General features: G+C 38.8%; 1 protein-coding gene and 1 pseudogene across 9 annotated transcripts in view; one reads left to right on the top strand and one right to left on the bottom strand.

Moving 5' to 3' along the window:
- The window catches only part of CCSER2 (coiled-coil serine rich protein 2), a 285,551-nt gene that overhangs the window by 71,239 nt on the left and 189,277 nt on the right, over positions 1–25,035 (top strand). For all 9 annotated transcript variants that reach the window (XR_002822873.1, XM_023724846.1, XM_023724847.1 and 6 more), the window contains 2 exons: positions 213–1,668; positions 2,606–2,799. Coding sequence is in view for 8 of the 9 variants with exons in the window: in XM_023724846.1 (XP_023580614.1) it covers positions 252–1,668; positions 2,606–2,799 (1,611 nt within the window). In the remaining variant the exon portion in view is untranslated. The remainder of the gene's footprint in view (positions 1–212; positions 1,669–2,605; positions 2,800–25,035) is intronic.
- On the bottom strand, positions 18,458–19,034 carry LOC101355755 (SS18-like protein 2 pseudogene; annotated as a pseudogene).

Here is a 25,035-nt window from a genome sequence, read left to right as displayed (position 1 = left end):
ATGTTTATAAAAATCTTCTTTATTTCATTCTAGTATAATGTTATTGGTTTAATAAATGCATTCAATATCTAGTAATCCTGTAGGACTCAGAAGTAGTGTTTGGGCTTTGCTGCATCTAATTATGTAACTGTTATATGTATTTATATTATGTAATGATCCTTGTGATTGTTCTTATTTAGGAATGTTGACTCTACCTTTTTTTTCCTCCTCAGATTCTGTCAATCTTTAAGGACAAATGCACTTTATAGCTCATGGAAGAAAAAACACAACTCAAGACATTATTGGGTTCAAAGTTGCCGAAGTATGGAACAAAATCTGTAAGAAGTACACTGCAGCCGATGTCAAATGGGACACCTGCTAACTTATTAGGAGTTTCCAAGAGTAACAATGTCAAAAGTTACATAAAAAATAATGGCTCAGATAGTCTGTTGTCCCATTCATTTAACTGGAGAAAGGCAAATAAATACCAACTCAGTGAACAAAGTGCTGGAGAACCTAACAATACTCAAAATTCACATGATAAAGTAATTGATCCTGAAAAACATGCTCCTATTCAAGGAATGTTTGATAAAAGTAGGATAAAAGGAGATTTGAAAAGAGTTTCTGTACTTACATCAAAGATAACAAAACCATCCACTATGTTTGTGTCATCTACAGAGGAGTTAAACCAGAAATCTTTGTCTGGACCATCTAATTTGGGTAAATTCACCAAAGGTACATTATTAGGAAGGACTTCATATTCTTCAGTCAGTGCTCCAAAATCACAGTTGAATGGATTTTATGGAAATCGATCAGCTGGTAACAGGCAAAGGCCTAGAGCAAATTCCTGTGCCACCAGAAGTAGTTCTGGAGAAAGCTTAGCACAATCCCCAGACAATATTAAATCTATTACTTGTGAAAAAATGGTAAGGTCACAAAGTTTTTCACATTCCATTCAGAATTCATTCCTTCCACCTTCTTCTATAACCAGATCACATTCCTTCAACAGAGCTGTAGATCTTACTAAGCCTTATCAGAACCAACAGCTACACATTAGAGTGCCTCTAAGGTCAAGTATGCTAACAAGAAATTCCCGGCAGTCAGAAGTACTTAATGGGAATGAACGTTTAGGGTATGGATTTAATAGGCCTTATCCTGCTGGTGGAAAGAAGTTGGCTTTACCAAATGGACCTGGTATGATTTCCACTTTGGGTTATAGGATGATTCATCCCTCTTTACTGAAATCCAGTAGACCTCCATTTGCTGGGAGTATCACAGTTGATGGTAATAAAAATGCATCTGCCGACAAGTGTGTAAAGGAACATGCTACAGTTTTGGCTAATGACAAAGCTACTAATAAGGACCAAGAACTAATTGAAAACGATGGTTATAGAACAGAAAATGAGCAGACCATAAAGAATGATGCTAAAATTAGATACCTGAGTGATGATGTGGATGATATTTCCTTGTCTTCTTTGTCATCTTCTGATAAGAATGATTTAAGTGAAGACTTTAGTGATGATTTTATAGATATTGAAGACTCTAACAGAACTCAAATAACTCCAGAGGAAATTTCTGTCAAAGAAGAAAAGCATGAAAATGTACCACCGAAGGATATATTTGATTCCCCCAAGGAAAATGAAAAATCTTTCCATAAAACTGATGAATGGATAGCTATAAGTGTGTCTGGTAAATATTAATATTTAAGTTTGTTTGCTTTCTTCTAGATGTTTTTCTAACTGAACGTAATTACATTTAGGATTATCTTGTGATACCAAGGTACTGTCAATTTCATGGTCTGTATTAAATGACTGTTGGAAGGAGGGATGGATCTAAATAAGATTGAAATAGGGCAACATTTATCTTCCTTGCTCAGTGACTTTTGTACTCTGTACTGTTTTTTACCCTTTTTATAACAACAACAATATCAGTAACAGCACTCTTCCCCTACGGTGTCTTTCCTCGCCTCTTCTTGGCTGTCATATCCAGGCTTACTCCTAATCAGTGTACGTAGTGCTTCAAAAGAATTTTTTCCCCACTTTCCCCCACCAGTGGCATACTATAAAACCATCTCTTCTTTTAGGGTAGTAGATCACTGCTATATGCTAACAGCAAAGTTATAACAAAAGATAAATGAAATCATATAGGTTATGTCCAATATAAAGATTTTTTTTTTTATCCCAGGAAATTTTTTTTTCAAGGAGGAGTTAGATTTCTTATTTATCTTTATAGTTAATGAGTCAGAATCAACTAGACGGCAGTGGGTTTGTTTTTTAGTTATATACAGAGGAGGGGAGTTTCCAGGTTAAAAGTAAATAATTTTGGGAAACATTAAAAGAATATGAGGCTTTATTTATATTTCTAGAAATATTTTAGAAGTGAAAGATGGTTAAATGAATTTTCTTTATGTCTACTGGAAAATCTTTCAGTAGGTTATTTTTAAGATTTTGACGCTTGATTTTTAAATTTTTATTAGAATTTACAAAATAGTACAGTTATGAATTGTTTTGTCAACCTTTTTGCTGTAATAGATCAAATTATTAGAGCTTGTATTTTTAGAACCAGAGAAATGATATTTTTGTGAATTAATAACTACCCTCTCTCTCTCTTTTTTAATCAATTGAAGACAGTGACTATACAAAGCATGCATCTGGGAATAACTTGATTTCACCAGATACAGACGACAGAGCTGGTTCTTCCTTTGAACTCTCTCCATCTGATAGCTCTGATGGAACATACATGTGGGATGAAGAGGGCTTGGAGCCCATTGGAAATGTGCATCCGGTTGGGAGCTATGAGTCCTCTGAGATGAACAGCATAGTATGTATGGATTTATATACTGTTTGTAATATTTTGTTTACTTTATGATAGACTTGTGATAGTTATTGAATTTTTTTTAGGTTTATGAATTAACTTTTCTAATTTGAGAAATGGAAATTCACCTTTATTAGTTGTTAGGTGTCGTTGAATCATGTCCGACTCATAGCGACCCTGTGTATAACAGAACGAAATGTTGTCTGATCCTACATCATCCTCACAGTAGTAGATATGTTTGAGCCCATTGTTGCAGCCACTGTGTCAGTCCATCTCGTTGGAGGTCTTCCACTTTTTCGCTGACCGTTTACTTGGTCAAGCATGATGTCTGTTTTAGGCTGGGTTCTCTAGAGAAACAAAACCAGTAAAGTACATAAATACATATATATATATAGAGATTTATATCAAAGAAATGGCTCATGTGGTTGCAGAGGCTGGAAAGTCCCAAGTCCGTGGGTCAGGCTGGAGCCTTCTCCTGACTCAGCATAGCTGCAGGGGCTGGTGAGCCCAAGATTGGCAGGTCAAACAGCAGGGTTAGGGTTAGGGCTGTGGAGACTGATGAATCCTAATATTGGCAGGCAAGATGGCAGGTAAGCTGCTAGTTCCGGTCCCAAGAACCGGGGGTCAGACGAACAGAAGCCAGCTGCAGGATACAGAGCAAGCAAAAGCCCACGAGCCTTGCCAGAAAGTTCACCTATATTGGGTGCAGGCCACACCCCCAAGGAGACTCCCCTTCAACTGACTGGCTACTCACAGCAGATCCCATCATTGAGGGGATCACATTATATCAGATCTCATCATGAAGATGATTACATCATTATATGGCTGCCAGAGTATATCCTAACTGCCAAATCACTGAGAATTATGGCCCAGCCAAGTTGACACACAACCTTAACAATCACAATGTCCTTCTCCAGGGATTACCAAAGAAAAAACCAAACCCACTGCCTTCGAGTTGATTCCGACTCATAGCGACCCTACAGGACAGAGTAGAACTGCCCCATAGGGTTTCCAAGGAGCGGCTGGTGGATTTGAACTGCCAGCCTTTTGGTCAGCAACCAAGCTCTTAACCACTGCGCCACCAGGACTCATGTCCAAAGTAAGCAAGATGAAATTTCACCATCCTTTCTTCTGAGGAGCATTCTGGCTATATTTCCTCCAAGACAGATTTGTTAATCCTTCTGGCAGTCTATGGTGAAATGAGTTCCTTCATGTGGAGTTTTGCCTTAGTTCTTTGGAGAAACAGTTTGAGAGATTTTTCCCGAAGCCCTAGAGAGTTACCTTTGCCCTAATTTTCTACCCCAGAGGCTTTGTTACTTTTGTCCAGGTTGTTTGATGCTTCCTGGGTGCGCTATAAACAAATTATAGTTTGGTACTTTTTGTCTGGCCCTGTGCTGCAGCCTGCCCTGTGATTGGTCTGTTTTACACACCTGCAGGGATTGGTCAGTATACTTATGTAAATGAAGTGACCATAGCCTACTATGAAAGTGAAGTATCTGACTTACCGAGAGGCGATTGGTTAGTTCATGGGCCTGGTGGGAGGGCTGTACCTTGAAATTGACCAGGAGTTTGCTTATATATGCAGCCAACCCCACAGAGGTTGGCAGACAGAAAGAAGGAAGAAAGAAGCAGGAAGGGGAGATAAAGGCAAGAAGAGAGAAGCAGCAGAGAGGGAGGAGGCAAAGAACCTCCTAAAAGGCTATAACACAGATCAAAGGCTATAACGCTAAAGACAGTGAGACGCCTGGAAGAGACTCTGCGGCAGAGCTGGCAGCTACAGGACCAGAAGGGGCCCTGTAGCAGAACCAGTAGCAACAGGCCTCGAAGGAACCCTGTGGTAGAGTTGGTTCTGATGGCAGAAGCCTGCTGCTGGGAATGCAGCTAAAAGAGAGCTGAACAAAATTGCTACACTGGCTCTGAGCTGGGTCAGTTAGCATTGGAGAGGCCGATGGCAGTGAGGTCACGGGCAGAAGGCCTGTCCTCAGGGGACTGAGAGGAGGCCTGTCCTGAGGTGGCTGAGAAGAACTCTGTTCTGAGGAGGCTGAGAGGAAGCCTGTCCTCCGGGGGCCAGCACAGCTGAGAGGGGGCATACGAGGTAGAGAGAAGGGCCTGCTTGCTTGCGCGGCTGAAAGAGCTGTCTACACGGAAGAAGGGAGGGAGGGACGTGTTCTTCACTTTGGGGAGCCTTCCAGACTTTGTCTACCTGCTTCTTGATCGTGGTCCTGAGTTATTTCCTGAATAAGCCACTTAACTGTAAGTATGATCTAGGAGTCCTGTGTGGCCGTTGCAATGGATTATCGAACCCAGTGAGAAGTAGAGTGCCATAGGGAGATGGCTGGTATCAGAATTGGTAACAAGGTTGGAGAGTGAAGGTATGTCTGACCTCTACCTCATAGGAATCAGCTTTGTGCTGATCTTGATTCTCATAATTCACCCTGAAGTTAGACAAGTTCTGATGCTACTACTACTGTTTTACACCAAAACAAAAAAAAAAACCCAAACCTGCTGCTGTCGAGTCAATTCCAGCTCATAGCCACCCTGTAGGACAGAGTAGAACTGCTCCGTAGGGTTTCTAAGGCTGTAAATCTTTATGGAAGCAGACTGCTGCATCATTCTCCTGTGGAGCTGCTGATAGGTTTGAACTGCCAACTTTTCGGTTAGGAGTAGAGTGCTTTAACCACTGTGCCACCAGCTCTCCTTCCATTTTACAAAGTCTGTGGTAAATTCAGTATTCTTTGCCAGCACCTAAATTCAAATACATCAATTTCTTCTTCGACCTTTCTCTATTATTGTCCAGCTTGGATCAGGTGTACTTTAGTCATCAAAGTAACATCTTTGCTTTTTAAGATTTTACAGAGGTCTTTTGCATCAGATTTGCCCAATGCAATATGTCGTTTGATTTCTTGACTACTTCTTCCATGGGTGTTGTTGATCCAAGTAAAGTGAAATCCTTGACAATTTCAATATTTTTCCCGTTTATCATGATGCTTCTTATTAGGCCAGTGTGAGGATTTTTGTTTTATTTTGAGGTACAATCCATACTGAAGCTCTTTATCAGTAAGTGCTTCAAGTCCTCTTCACTTCCAGCAAGGAAGTTGTGTCATCTGCATATCGAAGGTTGTTAATGAGTGTCCCTCTAATCCTGATGCCCCGTTCTTCATATAGTCCAGCTTTTCGGATTATTTGCTCAGCATGAAGATTGAGTAAGTAGGGTGAAAGGATGCAACCCTGACACACCTTTCCTGACTTTAAACCACGCGGTTTCCCTTGTTCTGTTCCAAAGACTGCCTCTTGGTCTATGTACAGGTTCTGCATGATCACAGTGAAGTGTTCTGAAATTCCTATTCTTTGCCGTATTATCCATAATTTGTTATGATTCACACAGTCAGGGCCTTTTCGTACTCAATAAAACACAAGTAAATATCTTTCTGGTGTTCTCTGCTTTCATCTAAGATCCATCTGACTTCAGCAGTGATAGCCCTTATTGCATGTCCTCTTCTGAATCTGGCTTGAATTTCTAGCAGTTCTCTGTCATGTGTGCTGCAGATGTTTTTAATTATCTTCAGCAAAATTTTTCTTGCTGTTATTAATGATATTGTTTGATAATTTCCACATTCTGTAGGATTACCTTTCTTTGGAATGGGCACTGTTAGGGATTGAACTGGTCCCTGTCAAATATGTGTTATAAATCCTGACCTCTGTGTGTGTGGTTATAATCCCATTTGGGAATGGGTTCTGTTTGTTATGTTAATGAGGCAGGATTAGCGTAGAGTGTATCTTGAGTCAATCTCTTTTGAGATATAAAGAGATTAAACAAGCAAGCTACAGACAGAGATGGGGGAAGAGAGATGCCTAGCCGTATGAAGATCACTCAGGAGCAGAAGCTCAAAGAGATAAGGACCTTGCTCCAGAGCCAAGATAGAGAGTAAAGCCTTCCCCTAGAGCCAGAACCCTGAATTCAGACTTCTAGCCTTCTAAACTGTGAGAAAATAAATTTTTGTTTTTTAAAGCCATCCACTTGTGGTATTTCTGTTATAGCAACTAGATAAGTAAGATACACACAAATAGGGATCTCTTCTAGTTGGTTGGCCAGGCAGTTGTCTTCCAAATTTCTTGGCATCAATGAGTGAGCGCTTGCAGCATTGTATTCGTTTGTTGAAGAATCTAAATTTGTATTCTGTTGTTTCCTGGAGCCTTCAATGCAGTTTGGATTTCTTCCTTCAGTACTGTCTTAGTCATCTAGTGCTACTGTAATAGAAATACCACAAGTGGCTGGCTTTAACAAACAGGAGTTCGTTCTCTCACAGTCTAGTAGGCTAGGAGTCCAAAATCAGGGCATTAGCTCCAGGGGAAAGCTTTCTCTGTCGGCTCTGGAGGAAGGTCCTTGTCATCAGTGTTCCCCTGGACTAGGAGCTTGTCTGCACAGGAACCCCGGGTCGCAAGGATGTGCTCTGCTCCCAGTGCTGCTTTCTTGGTGGTATGAGGTACCCCTGTCTCCCTGCTGACTTCTCTCTTGTATATCTCAAAAGAGATTGGTTCAAGACACCACCTCATCTTGTAGATCTCATCAACATAACTGCCACTAATCCATCTCATTAACATCATAGTGATAGGGATTACAACACTTCGGAATATCACATCAGATGACAAAATGGTGGACAGTCACACAATCCTGGGAATCATGGCCTAGCCAAGTTGATAAACGTATTTTGGGGGGGGACACAATGCAGTCCATGACAAGTACCATTGATTCTTGATCATATATTACCTCCTGAAATGGTTGAATGTCAACCAATTCTTTTTGGTGCAGTAACTCTGTATACCTTCCATCTTATTTAGATGCTTCCTGTGTTATTTGTTAAGGGCCGACAAAATATCAGACCCTAGTACATAATAAAGGAGCCCTAATGGCACAACAGTTAAGTGCTTGGCTACTAACTAAAAGGTTGGCGGTTCAAGCCTACCAGCCGCTCCACATGAAAAAGACCTGGTGATCTGCTCCCATAAAGATTATAGCCTAGGAAACCCTATGGAGCAGTTCTGCTCTGTCATATAAGGTATGAGTCTGAATCGACTCAGCGGCACCTGACAACAGCTGTACATAATAAAGTATGTAGACTGTCACATTTGCATCACATGACACTTCACTTAAATATACCCTTACACACACATATAATATAAAAAAAAAAAACCCAGACACATTCTGTCGAGTTGATTCCAACTCATAGCGACCCTATATGACACATACATACATTTATACATATTATATTGGTCAGATTAAGCGAGGCTGATGCGTCTCAAAGTTGGAGGAAGGAGGGCAATATCTGGAGACATTTTTAGTTGTTATGGATTGAATTATGCCCCCAAAAAAATGTGTGTCAACTTGGCTAGGCCATGATTCTCAGTATTGTGTGATTGCCCACCATTTTGTCATCTGATGTGATTTTCTTATGTGTTGTAAATCCTGCCTCTCTGATGCTAATGAGGGAGGATTAGCGGCGGGTATGTTAATGAAGCAGGACTCAATCTGTAGGATTAGGTTGTATTTTGAATCAATCTCTTTTGAGATATGAAAGAGAGAAGCGAGCAGAGAGACAGGGGGACCTCATACCACCACAGAAGCAGAGCCAGGAGCGTGCGTCTTTTGGACCCTGGGTTCCTGTGCTGAAAAGCTCTTAGTCTGGGGGAAGACTGATGACAAGGACCTCCCTCCACTTCCTCCAGAGGCGACAGAGAGAGAAAGCCTTCCCCTGGAGCTGGCACCCTGAATTTGGACTTCTAGCCTCTAAACTGTGAGAGAATAAAATTTTCTTTGTTAAAGCCATCCACTTCTGATATTTCTGTTACAGCAGCACTAGATGACTAAGACAGTTGTCAGCAGTTGAGAGGTACTACCGACATCTAGTGGATAGAACATTCTGTAGTGTGCCTATACCGTGCAGTCCAGGTACAAAGCTCTATTGTTTGTTTTTGTCAGCTGAATAATTATAGAGTATTTAATGAATGATTGTACATCTTTCAGGCAACATTTCACAGGTATTTCTTAGAACCAGGCATTTAATAAGAATTGAGTGGCAATGAGTTTGAAGTTCTATTTCTTAACTAGTTCCTGGAGTATCGCTTCTCTCTCCTAAAGCTGAGACTGGGTAGCCAGAGTGCCCCCTTATACTCATGCCATACTTGTAGTTGACAGAGGAGAGACCTCAGGGGTTTTTTTGTTTTTCCATTTTATTCATTAAACCGTGGCATTGTTATTTTATAGAGCAGTTTGCTATTGCAAACCTAAATACCAAGCTAGGAAATTGTGAAAAACAGATGGCTTTTTTATGTAATGTAGTGAACTTTGGAATTATTTTGTCAAATTCTCCTGTCCTAAACATACACCAAAAAAATTATGTTTGGATTTTGATTGTCATTGTGTTAAATCTCTAAAATTAGTTTGGAGGTAGTGGTCTTTACCATGCTTTTTTCAATCTGGCATCAGTCGTTTTCTGAAATAGTTTACTTGAAATGCAGTGTGAGAAAAATGTGTTGTTTTTTCCATAGAGACGTGGTTGTATTTTTTAGATTTTTAGAAATTGCTCATTGATGAAAAAGCTTTTTTATAACTCTGCGCAAGTATCCTCATAGAAAACTGCTTACAGAGTTCTTTCATGAAGGTACTACTGTTGTTGTTGTTAGGTGCTGTCGAGTTAGTTCTGACTCGTAGTGACCCTGTGTACAACAGAACGAAACACTGCCTGCTCCTGCGCCATCTTCACAATTGTTGCTATGATTGAGCTCATTGTTGGAGCCACTGTGTTTGTCCATCTCGTTGAGGGTCTTCTCTTTCCTGACCCTTTGTCCTTCTCCAGGGACTGGCCTCTCCTGATAACATGTCCAAAGCACGTGAGATGAGAGCGCATTCTAAGGAACTTCTAAGGAGCACTCTGGCTATACTTCTTCCAAGACACATTTGTTCGTTGTTCTGGCAGTACATGGTATATTCAGTGTTCTTCACCAGTACCATAATTCAGAGGCGTCAATTCTTATCTGGCCTCCCTTATTCTTTGTCCAGCTTTCGCATGCGTATGAGGCATTTGAAAATACCGTGGCTTGGGTCAGGTGCACTTTAGTCCTCAAAGTGACATCTTTGCTTTTTAACTCTTCAAAGAGGTTGTTTGCAGTAGATTAGCCCAAGTTATTGTTAATTCATTAGCTATCAATAATTTTTTTGTGTGTGTTTTTTAAAATCTTACTGTGTTTTAGGTGAACAGTTTACACCGCAAGTTAGTTTTTCATTCAGATATTTATATACAAATTGTTTTGTGACATTGGTTGCAATCCCCGTAATGTATCAGCACTCTCCCCCTTTCCGTTTCTACCCCGGGTTCTCTGTGTCCATTTATCCAGTTTTCCTGTCCCTTCCTGCCTTCTTGTCTTTGCTTTTGGCACAGGCGTTGCCCATTTGGTCTCGTATACTTGATTGAATGAAGAAACACTTTCCTCATGCGTGTTATTGTTTGTTTTATAGGCCTGTCTAATCTTTGGCTGAAGGGTGGACTTTGGGGGTGGCTACAGTTCTGAGTTAGCAGTGTGTCCGTGGGTAATAGTCTAAGGGGTTCCTTCAGTCTCTGTCAGACCAGTAAGTCTGATCTTATTTTGTGAGTTTGAATGTTCTACGTTTTTGTCCCACTCTGTCTGGGACCCTCTATTGTGATCCCTATCAGCGTTCGGTTCGTGTAGCTAGGCACCATCTAGTTATGGGCTCAGGCTGGTGGAAGCTGTGGTTCATGTGGTCTGTTAGTCCTTTGGACTTGTATTTTTCTTGTGTCTTTGGTTTTCTTCGTTCTCCTCTTCTCCAAATGTGACGGGACCAATAGCTATATTTTAGATGGTTGCTTGCAAGCCTTTAAGACCCTAGATGGGGTCTTAAAAGCAGGATGTAGAGCATTTTGTTTATGAACTGTGTTATGCCACTTGACCTAGATGTCTCCCCAGACCATGGTCCCCAGCCTTCCGCCTTAGTAACTGTTCCTCAGAGTGTTTGGAAGTGTCTAGGAAGCTTCTATGACTTTGCCTTGGTCATGTGCTGACTTCTACTATATTGTGTGTTGTCTTCCCTTTACCAAAGTGAACACTTGTCTATTATCTAGTTAGTGATTTCCCCTCCCTATCCTTCCCCTTCCTAGTAACAATCAAAGATTGTTTTTTGCTGTGTGAATCTTTTCTTGAGGTTTTACAATAGTGGCCTACATACAGTCTTTGTCCGGAAATGATAAACAGAAGATTTCAAAGGGCGGTTCAAGAAGACGAAGAAAGTATTATAATGACATGTGCAAAGACCTGGAGGTAGAAAACCAGAAGGGAAGAACACACTCGGCATTTCGCAAGCTGAAAGAACTGAAGAAAAAATTCAAGCCTCGAGCTGCAGTGGTGAATGATTCTATGGGGAAAATATTAAATGATGCAGGAAGCATCAAAAGAAGATGGAAGGAATACACAGAATCATTATACCAAAAGAATTGGTTGATGTTCAGCCATTTCAAGAGGCAGCATATGATTAGGAACCAATGGTACTGAAGGAAGAAGTCCAAGCTGCACTGAAGGCATTGACGAAAAACAAGGCTTCAGGAATTGATGGAATAGCAGTTGAGATGTTTCAACATATGACTAAGAAATTTGGAAGACAGCTACCTGGCCAACTGACTGGAGGAAGAGATCCATATTTATGCCTATTCCCAAGAAAGGTGATCCAACCGAATGCAGAAATTATCGAACAATGTCATTAATATCACATGCAATTAAAATTTTTCTGAAGATCATTGAGAAGTGGCTGCAGCAGTATATCGACAGGGAACTGCCAGAAACTCAGGCCAGATTCAGAAGAGGACATGGAACCAGGGATATAATTGTTGATGTCAGACGGATCCTAGCTGAAAGTAGAGAATACCAGAAAGATGTTTACCTGTGTTTTTTTTGACTGTGGGGATCATAACAAATTATGGATAACATTGCAAAGAATGGGAATTTCAGAAAACTTAATTGTGCTCATGAGGAACCTGTACGTAGATCAAGAGGCAGTTGTTAGGACACAACAAAGGGATACTGCGTGGTTTAAAGTCAGGAAAGGTGTGCGTCAGGGTTGTATCCTTTCACCATACCTATTCAGTCTGTATACTGAGCAAATAATTGGAGAAGCTGGACTATATGAAGACGAACGGGGCATCAGGATTGGAGGAAGACTTATTAACGACCTGTGTTATGCAGATGACACAACCTTGCTTGCTGAAACTGAAGAGGACTTGGAGCACTTACTGATGAAGATCAAAAACCACAGCCCTCAGTATGGATTGCACTTCAACATAAAGAAAACAGAAGTCCTCACAACTGGACCAATAAGCAACACCATGATGAACGGAGAAAATATTGAAGTTGTCAAGGATTTCATTTTACTTGGATCCACAATCAATACCCATGGAAGCAGCAGTCAAGAAATCAAAAGGCATATTGCATTGGGCAAATCTGCTGCAGAGACCTCTTTAAAGTGTTGAAAAGCAAAGATGTCACCTTGAAGACTGAGGTGTGCCTGCCCCAAGCCATGGTATTTTCAGTTGCATCATATGCATGCAAAAGCTGGACAAAGGATAAGGAAGACTGAAGAATTGATGTCTTTGGATTATGGTGTTGGCAAAGAATGTTGAATATATCATGGACTGCCAAAAGAACGAACAAATCTGTCTTGGAAGAAGTACAACCAGAATGCTCCTTAGAAGCAAGGATGACGAGACTACTACGTCTTATATACTTTGGACATGTTGTCAGGAGGGATCAGTCCTTGGAGAAGTCCATCATGCTTGGTAAAGTAGAGGGTCAGTGAAAAAAAGGAAGACGCTTAACGAGATGGATTGACACGGGCTGCAACAGTGGGCTCAAGCATAACAATGGTTGTGAGCATGGCGCAGGACTGGGCAGTGTTTTGTTCTGTAGTACACAGGGTTGCTATGAGCCGGAACTGACTCAATGGCATCTAACAACAACTACAACAGTGCCCTCCAGATTCATCCATGTCGTGAGATGTTTGTCAGATTCCTCATTGCTCTTTATTGTTGTGTACTATTCCATTGTGTCTGTGTACCATACTTTATCCATTCATTTGTTGATGTACAGTTTTTTCTGATGGAAATTTAGATTTTTTAAAATAAAAAGATCAATTAAGAAGTCCGTCAGGTTGAGTGAGGTGACATTAAAGAAAAGACAGGATAAAACTGTTAGTGGTTTAGGTATTGAGATGCTGGCTAGAACTATTCAGGGGACTTTACGTTTTAGAAACATTGCAAATAATATGGATAAAATGTCATATGAGCAAAATGGTGTGTTTAGAGTGACCCATTGTAGTTACCCAGCGTATAAAATATGATATTCCAGTAGTTGTATGGGAAATTAATTGGTAGTCTTTGTGGCTATATTAAATTTCATATGGATTTCAGTCGATGTAATTTTCTACACTTAGATAAACCTGTGACTTGCAAAAGAAATGAACATTGTTACCAGTGGTCATTTAATTAAAGTTGTGCACACATAGAGCAGGACGCACATTTAATTTAGAGAACTTATCTTTACCTCATTAGCTGAAGGAGGTTCAGAAGTGATTACAGTTTAGGGATTTATGTGCTTATTAGGACTTTTTTTAGGCGATTAAGATGCTCAAAGTGGAAATGAACATTGTGTCCAGTAGATGGCAGCAGTAAGCCACTTAGGACATGACGCTGCAGAGGTTAACCATCTTCACTTCACGTACTGTTCTTGTAACTAGTGACAAAATGTTAGGTTGTTAGGTGCTGGTCGATTTGATTCCAACTCACAGCGACCTCATATGACAGAGTAGAATTGCCCCACAGAGCTTTCTAGGCTATAATCTTTATGGAAGCAGACCTTTTTGATACATAGCAAATAGCTGGTTAGTTAAGATAATCTGATCTGTACTCTTATTTTAACCAGTGAACTTAGTACATTTATGTTTTGTATTTATTGATGTACTTCATTCTGTCATGTTATTTTTCATATAAATTGCCTTGCTTTTTCAATGTTTCTTCTTTCTCCTGCTTTCCTCCCAAAGTATATTTAATATCTCTAACTTAACCCACGAACTTTTAGCACGTTCTCATTTTTCTTGGTCTCTCCATCTCTGCTCATCAAAGCCCCTTCCCTCCCTTAGCCCAGCCACCTCTGTGGTGTTTCTCTAGAATAGTGCTCATTCCAGTCCAGGTCAAGATAAGGAGCTTTCACTAGACTGTCAGTAGGCTACTGATGCAGTTTAGTTCAAACCACTGGTTCATTCAGCTGATAAATTGCTTTCATAGCAAGACTTTTCTCTTTGAAGGGAGCAGTGTGTTGATTTACATTAGGATGCAAGTTCTTTATCTTGTCTTGGACCCTAACAATTTGTAGACTGCTTTACATAACACTGGTCTAGAGTCTAGGCTATTTATTTACCTAAATGCTAACAGTATTTTGTTGTGGTATAATTTACATACAGTAAATGGACAAGTTTTCTGTGTACAGCTCAATGATCTTGACAAATGTATGTACTCATTTAGTAATCATCCCGTTTAACATAGAATATTTCCATCACCCTGGAACACTCCCTTCCTGTTCCTTTCTATCATTCTCTTACCCCCCAGAGGCGTATCCACCATTCTGACTTCTGTAACTAGATTAGTTTTACCTATTGTTGAACTCCATCTACGTGGATTCATTAAAAGGTACTATTTTATGTAAGGCTTCTTTTAATCAATAGTACACAGGCTGTCCCAGGGTTATGAGCTGCTGACTTTCGTACAACCTGTAGTTAATGAACCAACCGCCATGAAGCCTATTATATTAAAAATTGAAGGTATGTAGAATGGTTCAAAATAACAAACAGGTGCTACTTTGTGACGCATATCAAAACATTATTACTGCATCATTAAAGACGTTTTAGTCCTATCTGGAAGTGTTCTTTAATATTTTTATGTGTGGAAAGGTACACTATATACTATATACTAAGACAAATATTTGACTAATTGACATTAGATTTGAACCATACCTAAGTGTTTCCTTTACGTACAAATTTGACTTAAAAACAGATTTAGGAATGGGAACTGGTTCGTAATCCAGGGACTGCCTGTGTATATTTTAGTTGTAGTTTGTTCATTCTTCTTGTTGTATTTTATCCAGTTAACTGCTGATGGGCGTTCAGGTTATTTTCAGTTTTTGGCTGTTCATGGATTTCATTGCTGTGAAGATTTTGGTATATATCTTTTGGTAGACATTTATGTATTTCTGTTGCTGAAATACATAGGAGAGGATGTCCAGAATTAGAGAGTATGCTTATGTATAAATTTAGATACTATCAAACAGTTTTCCAAAGTGTTTGCATTCCTGTTGGCAGTAAACGAGTATTCCAGAAATTTCACTTTCTTGCAAACACTGGTATTGTCTGTCTTTTGTAGTTTTTCTATTCTTGTGGAGTTATAGTAGCATTATTTTTGTTTTGTTTTTCGTGACAACTGCTCAAGTAGAGCACCTTCACATATGCTTATTGTTGTTGTTAAGAGCCCTTGAGTCGGTTCCGACTCATAGCAACCCTGTGTACAACAGAACAAAACACTGCCGTGTCCTGCGCCATCCTCACAATCGTTGCTATGCTTGAGCCTATCATTGTTGCCTGTGTCAGTCCATCTCATTGAGGATCTTCCTCTCTTGGGTTGACCCACATCTTTACCAAACATGATGTCCTTCTCCAGGGACTGGTCCCTCCTGATAACCTGGCCAAAGTACGTGAGACGAAGTCTCGCCATCCTCGCTTCTAAGGAACATTCTGGTTGTAATTCTTCCGAGACAGAGTCTTCGTTCTTCTGGCAGTCCATGGTATATTCCATATTCTTTGCCAACACCATAATTCAGAGACATCAGTTCTTCTTCATTCCTCCTTTTTCATTGTCAGCTTTTGTATGCATATGAGGCAGTTGAAAATACCATGGCTTGGGTCAGGTGTACTTTAGTCCTCAGAGTGACATCTTTGCTTTTTAACACTTTAAAGAGGCCTTTTGCAGCTTATTGGCCGTTAGGATATTCCCTTCTGTGAAGTGCCTTCTATGAAGTTGTCTGTATTTTTCTTAATGATTTGTGAAAATTCTTTACGTATTTTGGATATGAAATCTTTATACACACACACACATCTATGTAAATCGATATCTATCTACTCCGTGAGTTGCTTTTTAAATCTTTTAATAGCGTCTTTTGATGAAAAGTTCTCAGTTTCATGTAGTTCAATTTACCAGTTTTTCTTTACTGTTAGCACTGTTTTGGATTGTGAAATCTTTGCCTACCCTGAAGTCATGAAGATACGTTCCAGTGTTTTTTTTTCTAAAAGTTTTATTTTATTTTTTTTACCTTTCACATTCAGGTTTGCATTTTATCTGGGAATTATTTTTGTGTATGTTACAAGGTAGAGGTCAAGATTAATTTTTTTCTTTTTTGGATAAAACATCTTTCCCCCATTATACTGAAGGGTCGTCATTGTCATTATCAGTGATGTGTGTATATTTCTTGACTCTCTTTGATTCCATTAGTCTATTTGTTTATCCTTGTGTCAGTACTACACTGTTTTCATAACTTAGCTTAAAAATAAGTTTTGATGTTCAGTAGTGTAAGTCTTCCAGCTTTATTCTTTTCCAAGATTGCCCTCATTCTTAACCTTTTGCATTTCCACATAAATATTAAAATGAGCTTATTAGTTTCTGCAGAGAACCTATAAGGATTTTGATTGGGGTTGCATTGACTTTATGGATCAATTTGGGAAGAATTGACATATTTATGATATTGAGTCTTCTAGTCCATGGATAATGTATGTTTCTGTATTTGGGACTTTAAAAATATTTGTTGCTAATGTTTTGCTACATTTTCGGTAAATATTTTACACATATTTAATTTATTTCTAGGTGTTTGATTTTGCTGCTGTAAATGGTACCACTTTTAAATTTTTATTTTCTAATTTTTTGTTGCTATATAAAAAAAATACTGAATTTTTGTATATTGACCTTTTTTTTCCCATTGACCTAGCTAAATTCCCTTATTAGTTTTAGCAATTTGCCTTTGTGTATTTTTGTAATTCCTACACAGTCGTATCATTTGTGAAGTGTTTTTTTTTTCTTTTTTCCCCATGATTGCACTGCCTAGGCCCTCCAGCATACAACATGATGTTGAATTGAATTGAATTGCAATGGTGATAGAATCTCAGAGGGAAAGCTTTAATAGTTCACCATTAAAGTTTCTGTGTGTGTATGTGTTTGTAGATACCCTTTATCAAATTAAGAAGTTCTGTTTTATTTAGTTCACTGATTTTTAGTTGTAAACGAGTATTAATTTTTACCAAATGTTTTCTCTCATTTATTGAGATGGTCATACAATTTTTTTTCTTTTTCTGTTAGTGGCTGGGTTGCATTGCTTGATTTTCTTTACCCTTTCTAGTCTAAATATAAATTCACTTGGTGTGATGTACTGTCCGTTTAAATGTTGTTAGATTTGATCTACTACTTTATTTAGTTTTTTCTGCATTGATGTTCATGATCGAGAAAACGCCCTAATTTTCTATTTTTGGTGTCCTTGTCATGTTTCCACTGGCTCATAAATGAGTTGAGAAGTCTTTCCGGTTTTTCTGCTCTTTGAAAGAGTTCGTGACAGTTAATTTTACTTCTTTCTTAAATATTTAAAGGAATTCATTAATGAAACCTTCTGGACCTGGAGTTTTCTTTCTGGGAAGGATTTAATAACATTTAATTTTTAAAATAGATATTAGCACATTAAGATTTGTACTGGATTTTTACACAGATAACAGGCACCTTCTATGTTTGTTTGCCAGCCACTCCCTCCCCCGTGAGGTATTTTTGTTTGCGCGCTATGCTAACTTTTTTTTTCTTTTTTTACAGCAACAAGAAAAAAATAATTGGTATAGTGGTTCTTATAAAAACGCCTTGTGGGGGGAGGGCATGGTTGGCAAACATAGGAGGCATGTGTTAGTTGTGTAAAAATACAGTATGTGTATTCCTTCTTGTGTCAGTTTTTTTTAAATTGAACATCTATTAGTATTAGATGTTATTAGATAATAATTAAGAATTACAGTGAAACCTTTGAGAGCCAGAACTCAACGGGACTGCTTTGTTTTTCTGGGTCTCCCAAGTTTTCCACCTTTGACAGGGTGCAGTCTTACCACTTTTCTATCGCTCTCTATTAGTGGAAAGTATTTGAGTTTTCCTTCTCTGACAGGTTTCCACCTTACACAGGTTGTACTGCATTATTAATTTTGTTGGGTTTGATAATTGTACTGCTGTTACATATATTTTTAATTCCTTACTTTTTCTGGATGGAATGCTGTTTCGCAGAAACTTGTACACCTCCGTATCCATCTTTTGTGGAAAGGCAAGCTTTATTTCAAAGCAGCCTGAAAAGAGCAGTCAAAGGCACCACAACTGCAAACTGGTAGAAGGGGGCACACAGTTACATGTCCATTTGGCAAGGTCTCAGTTGAGAGGTTCCCCCCCACCCTCCCATTCCTGCTAATTAGCCAACACCTACCCAGTTTCATTTTTAGGATGAAACTAAAATGGAGGCTTGAAGCTGCCCATGCTGTGTTTGTTACCCAAACACACTCCCATTTCAGGAAAGAGGACACCCTGGGTCAACATTGAGGGGGTCTGCTAAGTTATTAAAGATGTGCATTGTGAATAACATTCATTTAGTAGCTTTTTTCACATTTTTAAAAGAGCCACAGAGGTTTCATTCATGTTTTAAGCAGCTGAGTTGGTAATAAGCCTGTTTCCACTTCATAGGACGTATGTTACATTCAGTTACTCTTCACAACAGCCAACTGGAAGATTATTCCATTGATTTTGAAGCACTGGTTGGGCTGGCATCTGCAGTGGTAGCCAAATAAATGAGATTTCTTTGTAACACATGCTGGTACTGGATGCACTCGTTTGCCTGGCCCTTGTTCTGATACTCCAGGATACAGCGAATCAACTGGTCATTCTCCTCCAGGAGCTGCTGGATAGTCTCTTGATTCACTTCCGCCTTGCCCTGCAGCCAGTCTGGTAGGAAGGCCACTGACATCCTGGGAATTGGGCATCAGGCTCTCCAGTCAGGTCCGCCCCTCGCCTTGTGTCAGTTTTTTAAAGAGTTTGTCCATTTCATCTAAATTGTCATTTGTCTTTGAAAGTTGTTCAGGATTATCTTTTTAGCATCTTTGTGTTCTTGTAGTGATGTCCACTTTTTCATTTCTGATAATTATAATTTGTATATTCTCTCTTTTTCTTCATTTCAAGAGCCTGCTTTTGGCTTTGTGGATTTTTCTGTATTATTTGCTTGTTTTTTTGTTTTAGTGACTTTGGTTCATATCCTTATTTCCTTCCTTATACTTTCTTATCATTTTATTTGTATATTCTTTTCCAAGGAAAGGGATGTGGAAGCTAGATCATTGATTTTCAGCCCTTATTATTGTTTTTTTCTTTTAATCTCCTATGTGCATGGATTCTGAAAAAGAGAAGGCTTTATTATGTAGTATGTAATGTCTTCAACAACACCCTAATAGTAAATACAACAGTGAGTTTCTTGCTATCTGTATTTTTTAATGTGCTTTGCTTTATAACAGTGAGTTCTAAGGTATGTGTGTTGGCTATCTTCATGTTTTTTTAACCTTTGTTACTATGTTGTACATATGTATATGGTTACATGTATTGTTATGTAGCTATCAACAACAATATTGTTTTGTGTGTATATTTTACAATTTATATAATTGATACTTTGTTACACAACTTTTTCTTCACTAAGTGGTATGTTTTTTGTGATACATCTGTATTTACATTATAGAGCTAGTTCATTCATTTTTATTACTGTATAATATTTCATCATTTGAACGTACCAGGTTTTCTTTGGAATATTACAGGTCTTCTGTGGAATCTTTGATCAAAATGTTCCCCTGCTAATGGACGTTTGGATTATTCCTCACTAATAATATTATAGAGACAATGCAGCAATGAACGTTCTTATTCATGTTCCCTTGAACATATATGTTAGAGTTTCTCTAGTATGTAAACTTGGAGTAGCATTACTGGGTCATAGGATGTACCATATTTTTTTTGCAAATAGATAGCATACCACACCCACATAAATAATGTTCCCACACATATAACACGAAAATAACGCGTGGGTGGGAGTGTTGCATGGTTGACAAAAAAAAAAATGTATAATGCATGTGTTATTTGCATAAATGTATGGTACATATCTTCCGCTTTACCAGAAACTACCATATTTCTCCCTAATGTGGTTCTAGCAATTTGTATGTCCCAGCAGTGAATGAAGATTTCTGTTTCTCTACATCTTCACCCCACTTGCTATGGTCTGACTTTAAAATTTTAACCAGTCTGGTGATAGTGAAATGATATGTCATTTTAATTTGCATTTGCATCATTATTGGTGAATTTTATGATTTTTTTCATGTATTTTCTGGCTATTTGGTTTTCTTTTATGCGAATTACCTATTCACGTAGGCATTTTTTCTATCAGGTTGTTTATTTTTTTCTTATTGATATGAAAGAGTTTCTTACATGATGTGAATTTAATTCTTATTAAATATGTTGCAAAATGGTTCTCTCAGCCAGTGGCTTTTGTTTTAGCTTTGCTTTTTATGCCTTTTACCATGCATGAGTTTTACATTTTGCTAACAGTTAAATTTAGTACTGTTTTTCCTTATGGTTTTTGCTGTGTGTGTAAGAGATCCTTTTACATCCTAGGACCATACAAGTATTTTGTATATTGAAAAGTAGTATAGATAGCATAATGATTAAGAGTCAGGGCTCTAGAACCAGGCTAAATTAAAACTCCATCTCTGCCACGGACTAGTTGTGTGTCCTTGGACTCTCTGTGTTTATTTCTTGTTTTATAAAATGGAAATAATAATAGTACTTGCCTCTAGTGCTGATACCAGGAAGTACATGCCTAATGGCATAGCAAGCAATTTGCGTGTCATAGTGATTGTTGAGCGTTTTGAGTATGGTCTCTGACTGCCTCATGGATTTTCTGTAAACGTTAAATATGGTTCATGCATGTAAAATAATTAATGCCAGACATGTTGCAAGAGGTCAGTAACTTAGCTATGTGTTATTATTTTATTATATTGTCTTCTAATTGTTTTAATTTTTCTACATTTAAGACATTACTCCAAGTGAAGTTGGGATAAGGCATAATAACTTAAACGCTTATTAGTATTCTTCTCCAGTATACTTGGGTGCAGAAAAGAGATAACATAGCAGACCAGAAACTGCTATCCTTAAAGGGGCTGCTTGAAAGATTGGCCCTGGGCTGGTGTCTGGAAAGTTGGCTGGAAAGCATCTCCCCACAGCAATATAAAACTTTCCCTAAGTGTTACAGGTGTCTCACTGGGCCTTAACTATAAACTATAAACATATAAACTATAAACATATAAACTGTAAACATTGTGGCTTATGCTGAACACCTGCTTTCCTTCTGGGAGTCTCGGGCCCGACGTGACCAACCCCATAAAAAACTTTGGGCACTTTTCTGGTAGACAAGACTTTGCACGTATTGTCGCAACTCTTTGCCAAAGAAATTAAATGTGTCCTGTTTGACTTCAGTGGGAGAGGACTCTTAGAAGCTTGCATCTGGTTTCCTTTGCCGTTTCCCTTGTCCCTTTGTTCGTTTTGCTTTGTATATTTTTTTCTGTAAAAAATTATAACCGTAAGTACGACTTTATTCTGAATCCTATAAGTCCTTTCAGTGGGTCACTGAACCTGGGGTGGTCTTGGGGACCCCTGACACAGTACCAAATGAAGTCATCTTTGCTCACGCATGACAGTATCTTTTTTATTTGTCATCTTTTACGTTTTTATAAGAATCATTTGAGGGATTTATTTTTTATTATAATAGTTCTTTGAAGTAGCTATGGACCAGTTACTACCTCTCATTTCAGATTAGGATGAATCCTAGAGGAGTTGAGTAAAGTGATACTGATAGCTTGGGAACTAGTTTACTTATTGTACTCCCACTGTGGTGGTCTTGCTTTTCAGCCTTAAGTCTACTCAGGATAACTGAGCATCTCTGAACTCAATAAATGTTTAACTGATAATAAACTTTTTTTGAAGGTGAAATACAGCTATTTTTTTCTGGTAAATATTATCATAATCATATTGTACATGCACAGTTATGGGGAAAAACGTTTTCCCTCTTGTAAGCACAGTGAGCCGTCCTTAGCCTTCTCTTTTCCTGCAATGCTGTGACCGCTGTGAGAGTGCGCTGAAGAGGCGTTGGGCCACAGTGTCGTGATGACTGATTGCCTAACAAATATTTGAGAAGTGATAATTTTAAATTGTCACATGGAGTGATTTTATTTTGGAAGGATAATTATGGGAAGCCTAAAATAGTGGTTGAACCAAATGATCCCTAAAAGGGTCTAGCTTTATTTTTTCTGTGTTTTATACACCTTGACTTATTTTTACCTAGTAGACAAGTTTAAATCCTTACAATTTACATGAGAATGTTTTTCACTTTTTTATTTTTATTTTTGTTTATTGTGGTAGTTTAAGTGACAGTTTACATTTCAAGTTAGTCTCTTAGGCAAAAATTTATACTTACATTGTTATGTGACCCTAATTACTCTCCCTATACTGTGACAGCATATTCCTCCTTTCCACCCCTGATTTCCCGTGTCCATTCAACCGGCTCCTAACCTTCTCTGCCTTCCATCACCTCCAGACAGAAGCTGCCCGTTTAGTCTCTTGTATGTCCTTGAGCTAAGAAGCATACTCTTCACGAGTATCATTTTAGGTCCCACAGTCCAGTCCAATCTTTGTCTGGAGAGTTGGCCTCGGAAATTGTTTTAGTTCTGGGTTGATAGAGAATCCAAGGGCCATGCTTTCTGGGGTTCCTCCAGTCTCAGTCAGACCATTAAGTCTGGTCTTTTTACTAGAATCTGAGTTCTGCACCCCACCTTTCTCCTGCTCCATCAGGGACTCCGTTGTGTTCCCTGTCAGGGCGGTCATTGGTGATTGCTGGGCACCATCTAGTTCTTCTGGTCTCAGGCTGATGAAGTCTCTGGTTTATGTGGCCCTTTCTGTCTCTTGTGCTAATACTTTCCTTGCATCTTTGGTGTTCTTCATTCTCCTTTACTTCAGGTGGTTGGGACCAATTGATGCATCTTACGTGGCCGCTTGCAAGCTTTTAAGACCTCAGACGCCACTCACCAAAGTAGGATGCAGAACATTTTCTTAATAAGGTTTGTTATGCCAGTTGACCTAGATGTTCCCTGAAAGCATGGTCCCCAGATCCCTACCCTGCTACTCTGTCCCTCAAAGTGTTTGATTGTATTCAGGAAACTTCTTAGCTTTGGTTTAGTCCAGTTGTGCTGACTTCCCCTTTAGTGTGCGCTGTCTTTCCCTTCGCCTAAGGTGATTCTTATCTACTATCTAGTTAGTGAATAACGCTCACCCTCCCTTCCCACCCCTGTAACCGTCAAAGAATGTTTTCTTCTGTGTTTAAACCTTTTCTTGAGTTCTTATAATAGTGGTCTTTGTCCTTCTGTGGCTGACTAAATTCACTCAACATAATAAGTTCCAGCTTCCACCATGTTATATGACGTTTCACAGCTTCATTGTTGTTCTTTATTGTTGCATAATATTCCATTGTGTGGATATACCATAATTTGTTTATCCATTCGTCCGTTGATGGGCACTTAGGTTGTTTCCATCTTTTTGCTGTTGTGAACAGTGCTGCAGTGAACATGGGTATGCATATATCTATTCATGTGGCGGCTCTTGTTTCTCTAGGATATATTCCAAGGAGCGGGATTGCTGGATCATATGGTACTTCTATTTCTAGCTTCTTAAGGAAGTGCCAAATCGATTTCCAAAGTGGTTGTACCATTTTACATTCCCACCAACAGTGTATAAGTGTTCCAGTCTCTCTACAACCTCTCCAGCATTTATTATTTTGTGTTTTTTGGATTAATATTAACCTTATTGGGGTGAGATGATATCTCATTATAGTTTTGAGCTGTATTTCTGTAATGGCTAGTGATCATGAGCACTTCTTCATGTGTCTGTTAGCCTTCCGAATATCTTCTTTGGTGAAGTGCCTGTTCATATCCTTTGTCCATTTTTTAATGGGGTTATTTGTCTTTTTGTTGTTGAGGTTTTGCAGTATGTTGTAGATTTTAGAGATTAGATGATGATTGGATTTATCGTAGCCAAAAGTTTTTTCCCAGTCTGTAGGTTGTCTTTTGACTCTTTCGGTGAAGTCTTTTGATGAGCATAAGTGTTTGATTTTTAGGAGTTCCCAGTTATCTAGTTTCTCTTCTGGTGTTTGTGCGTTGTTACTTATGATTTGTATTCTGTTTATGTATTAGGGCTCCTAGCATTGTCCCTATTTTTTTTTCCATGATCTGTATAGTTTTAGATTTTATAGTTAGGTCTTTGATCCATTGTGAGTTAGTTTTTATGCATGGTGTGAGCTATCTGTCTTGTTTCATTTTTTGCAGATGGCTATCCAGTTATGCCAGCACCATTTGTTAAAGAGACTGTCTTTTCCCCAGTTAATGGACTTTGGACCTTTGTCAAATATCAGTTGTTCATAGGTGGATGAATTTATGTCTGGATTCTCAATTCTATTCCTTTGGTCTGTGTATCTGTTGTTGTACCAGTAGCAGGCTGTTTTCACTACGTGGCGGTATAATAGGTTCTAAAATCAGGTAGTGTGAGGCCTCCCACTTTGTTCTTCTTCTTCAGAAATGCTTTAGTTATTGGGGGCTTCTTCCCTTTCCGTATGAAGTTGGTGATTTGTTTCTCTATCTCATTAAAAAATGCCGGTGGATTTTGGATCAGGATTGCATTGTATCTGTAGATCGCTTTGGGTGGAATTGACATTTTCACAATGTTGAGTCTTCTATCCATGAGCAAGGTACGTTTTTCTACTTACACAGGTCTCTTTTGGTTTCTTGCAGTAGTGTCTTGTAGTTTTCATTGTATAGGTCTTTCACATCTCTGGTTAGATTTATTCCTAAGTATTTTATCTTCTTCGGGGCTATTGTCAATAGTATTGATTTGGTGATTTCCTCTTGGAAGTTCTCTTTGTTGGTGTAGAGGAATCCAACTGATTTTCGAATGTTTATCTTGTATCCTGAAACTTTGCTGAAATCTTCTGTTAGTTCCAGTA

This window comes from Trichechus manatus, unplaced genomic scaffold (genome assembly GCF_000243295.1).
Source record: "Trichechus manatus latirostris isolate Lorelei unplaced genomic scaffold, TriManLat1.0 scaffold00265, whole genome shotgun sequence".
NCBI classification, from domain to species: Eukaryota; Metazoa; Chordata; class Mammalia; order Sirenia; family Trichechidae; genus Trichechus; species Trichechus manatus.
The sequence above is the reverse complement of the archived record's forward strand: the minus strand, read 5'-3'. Positions and strand labels throughout refer to the sequence as shown.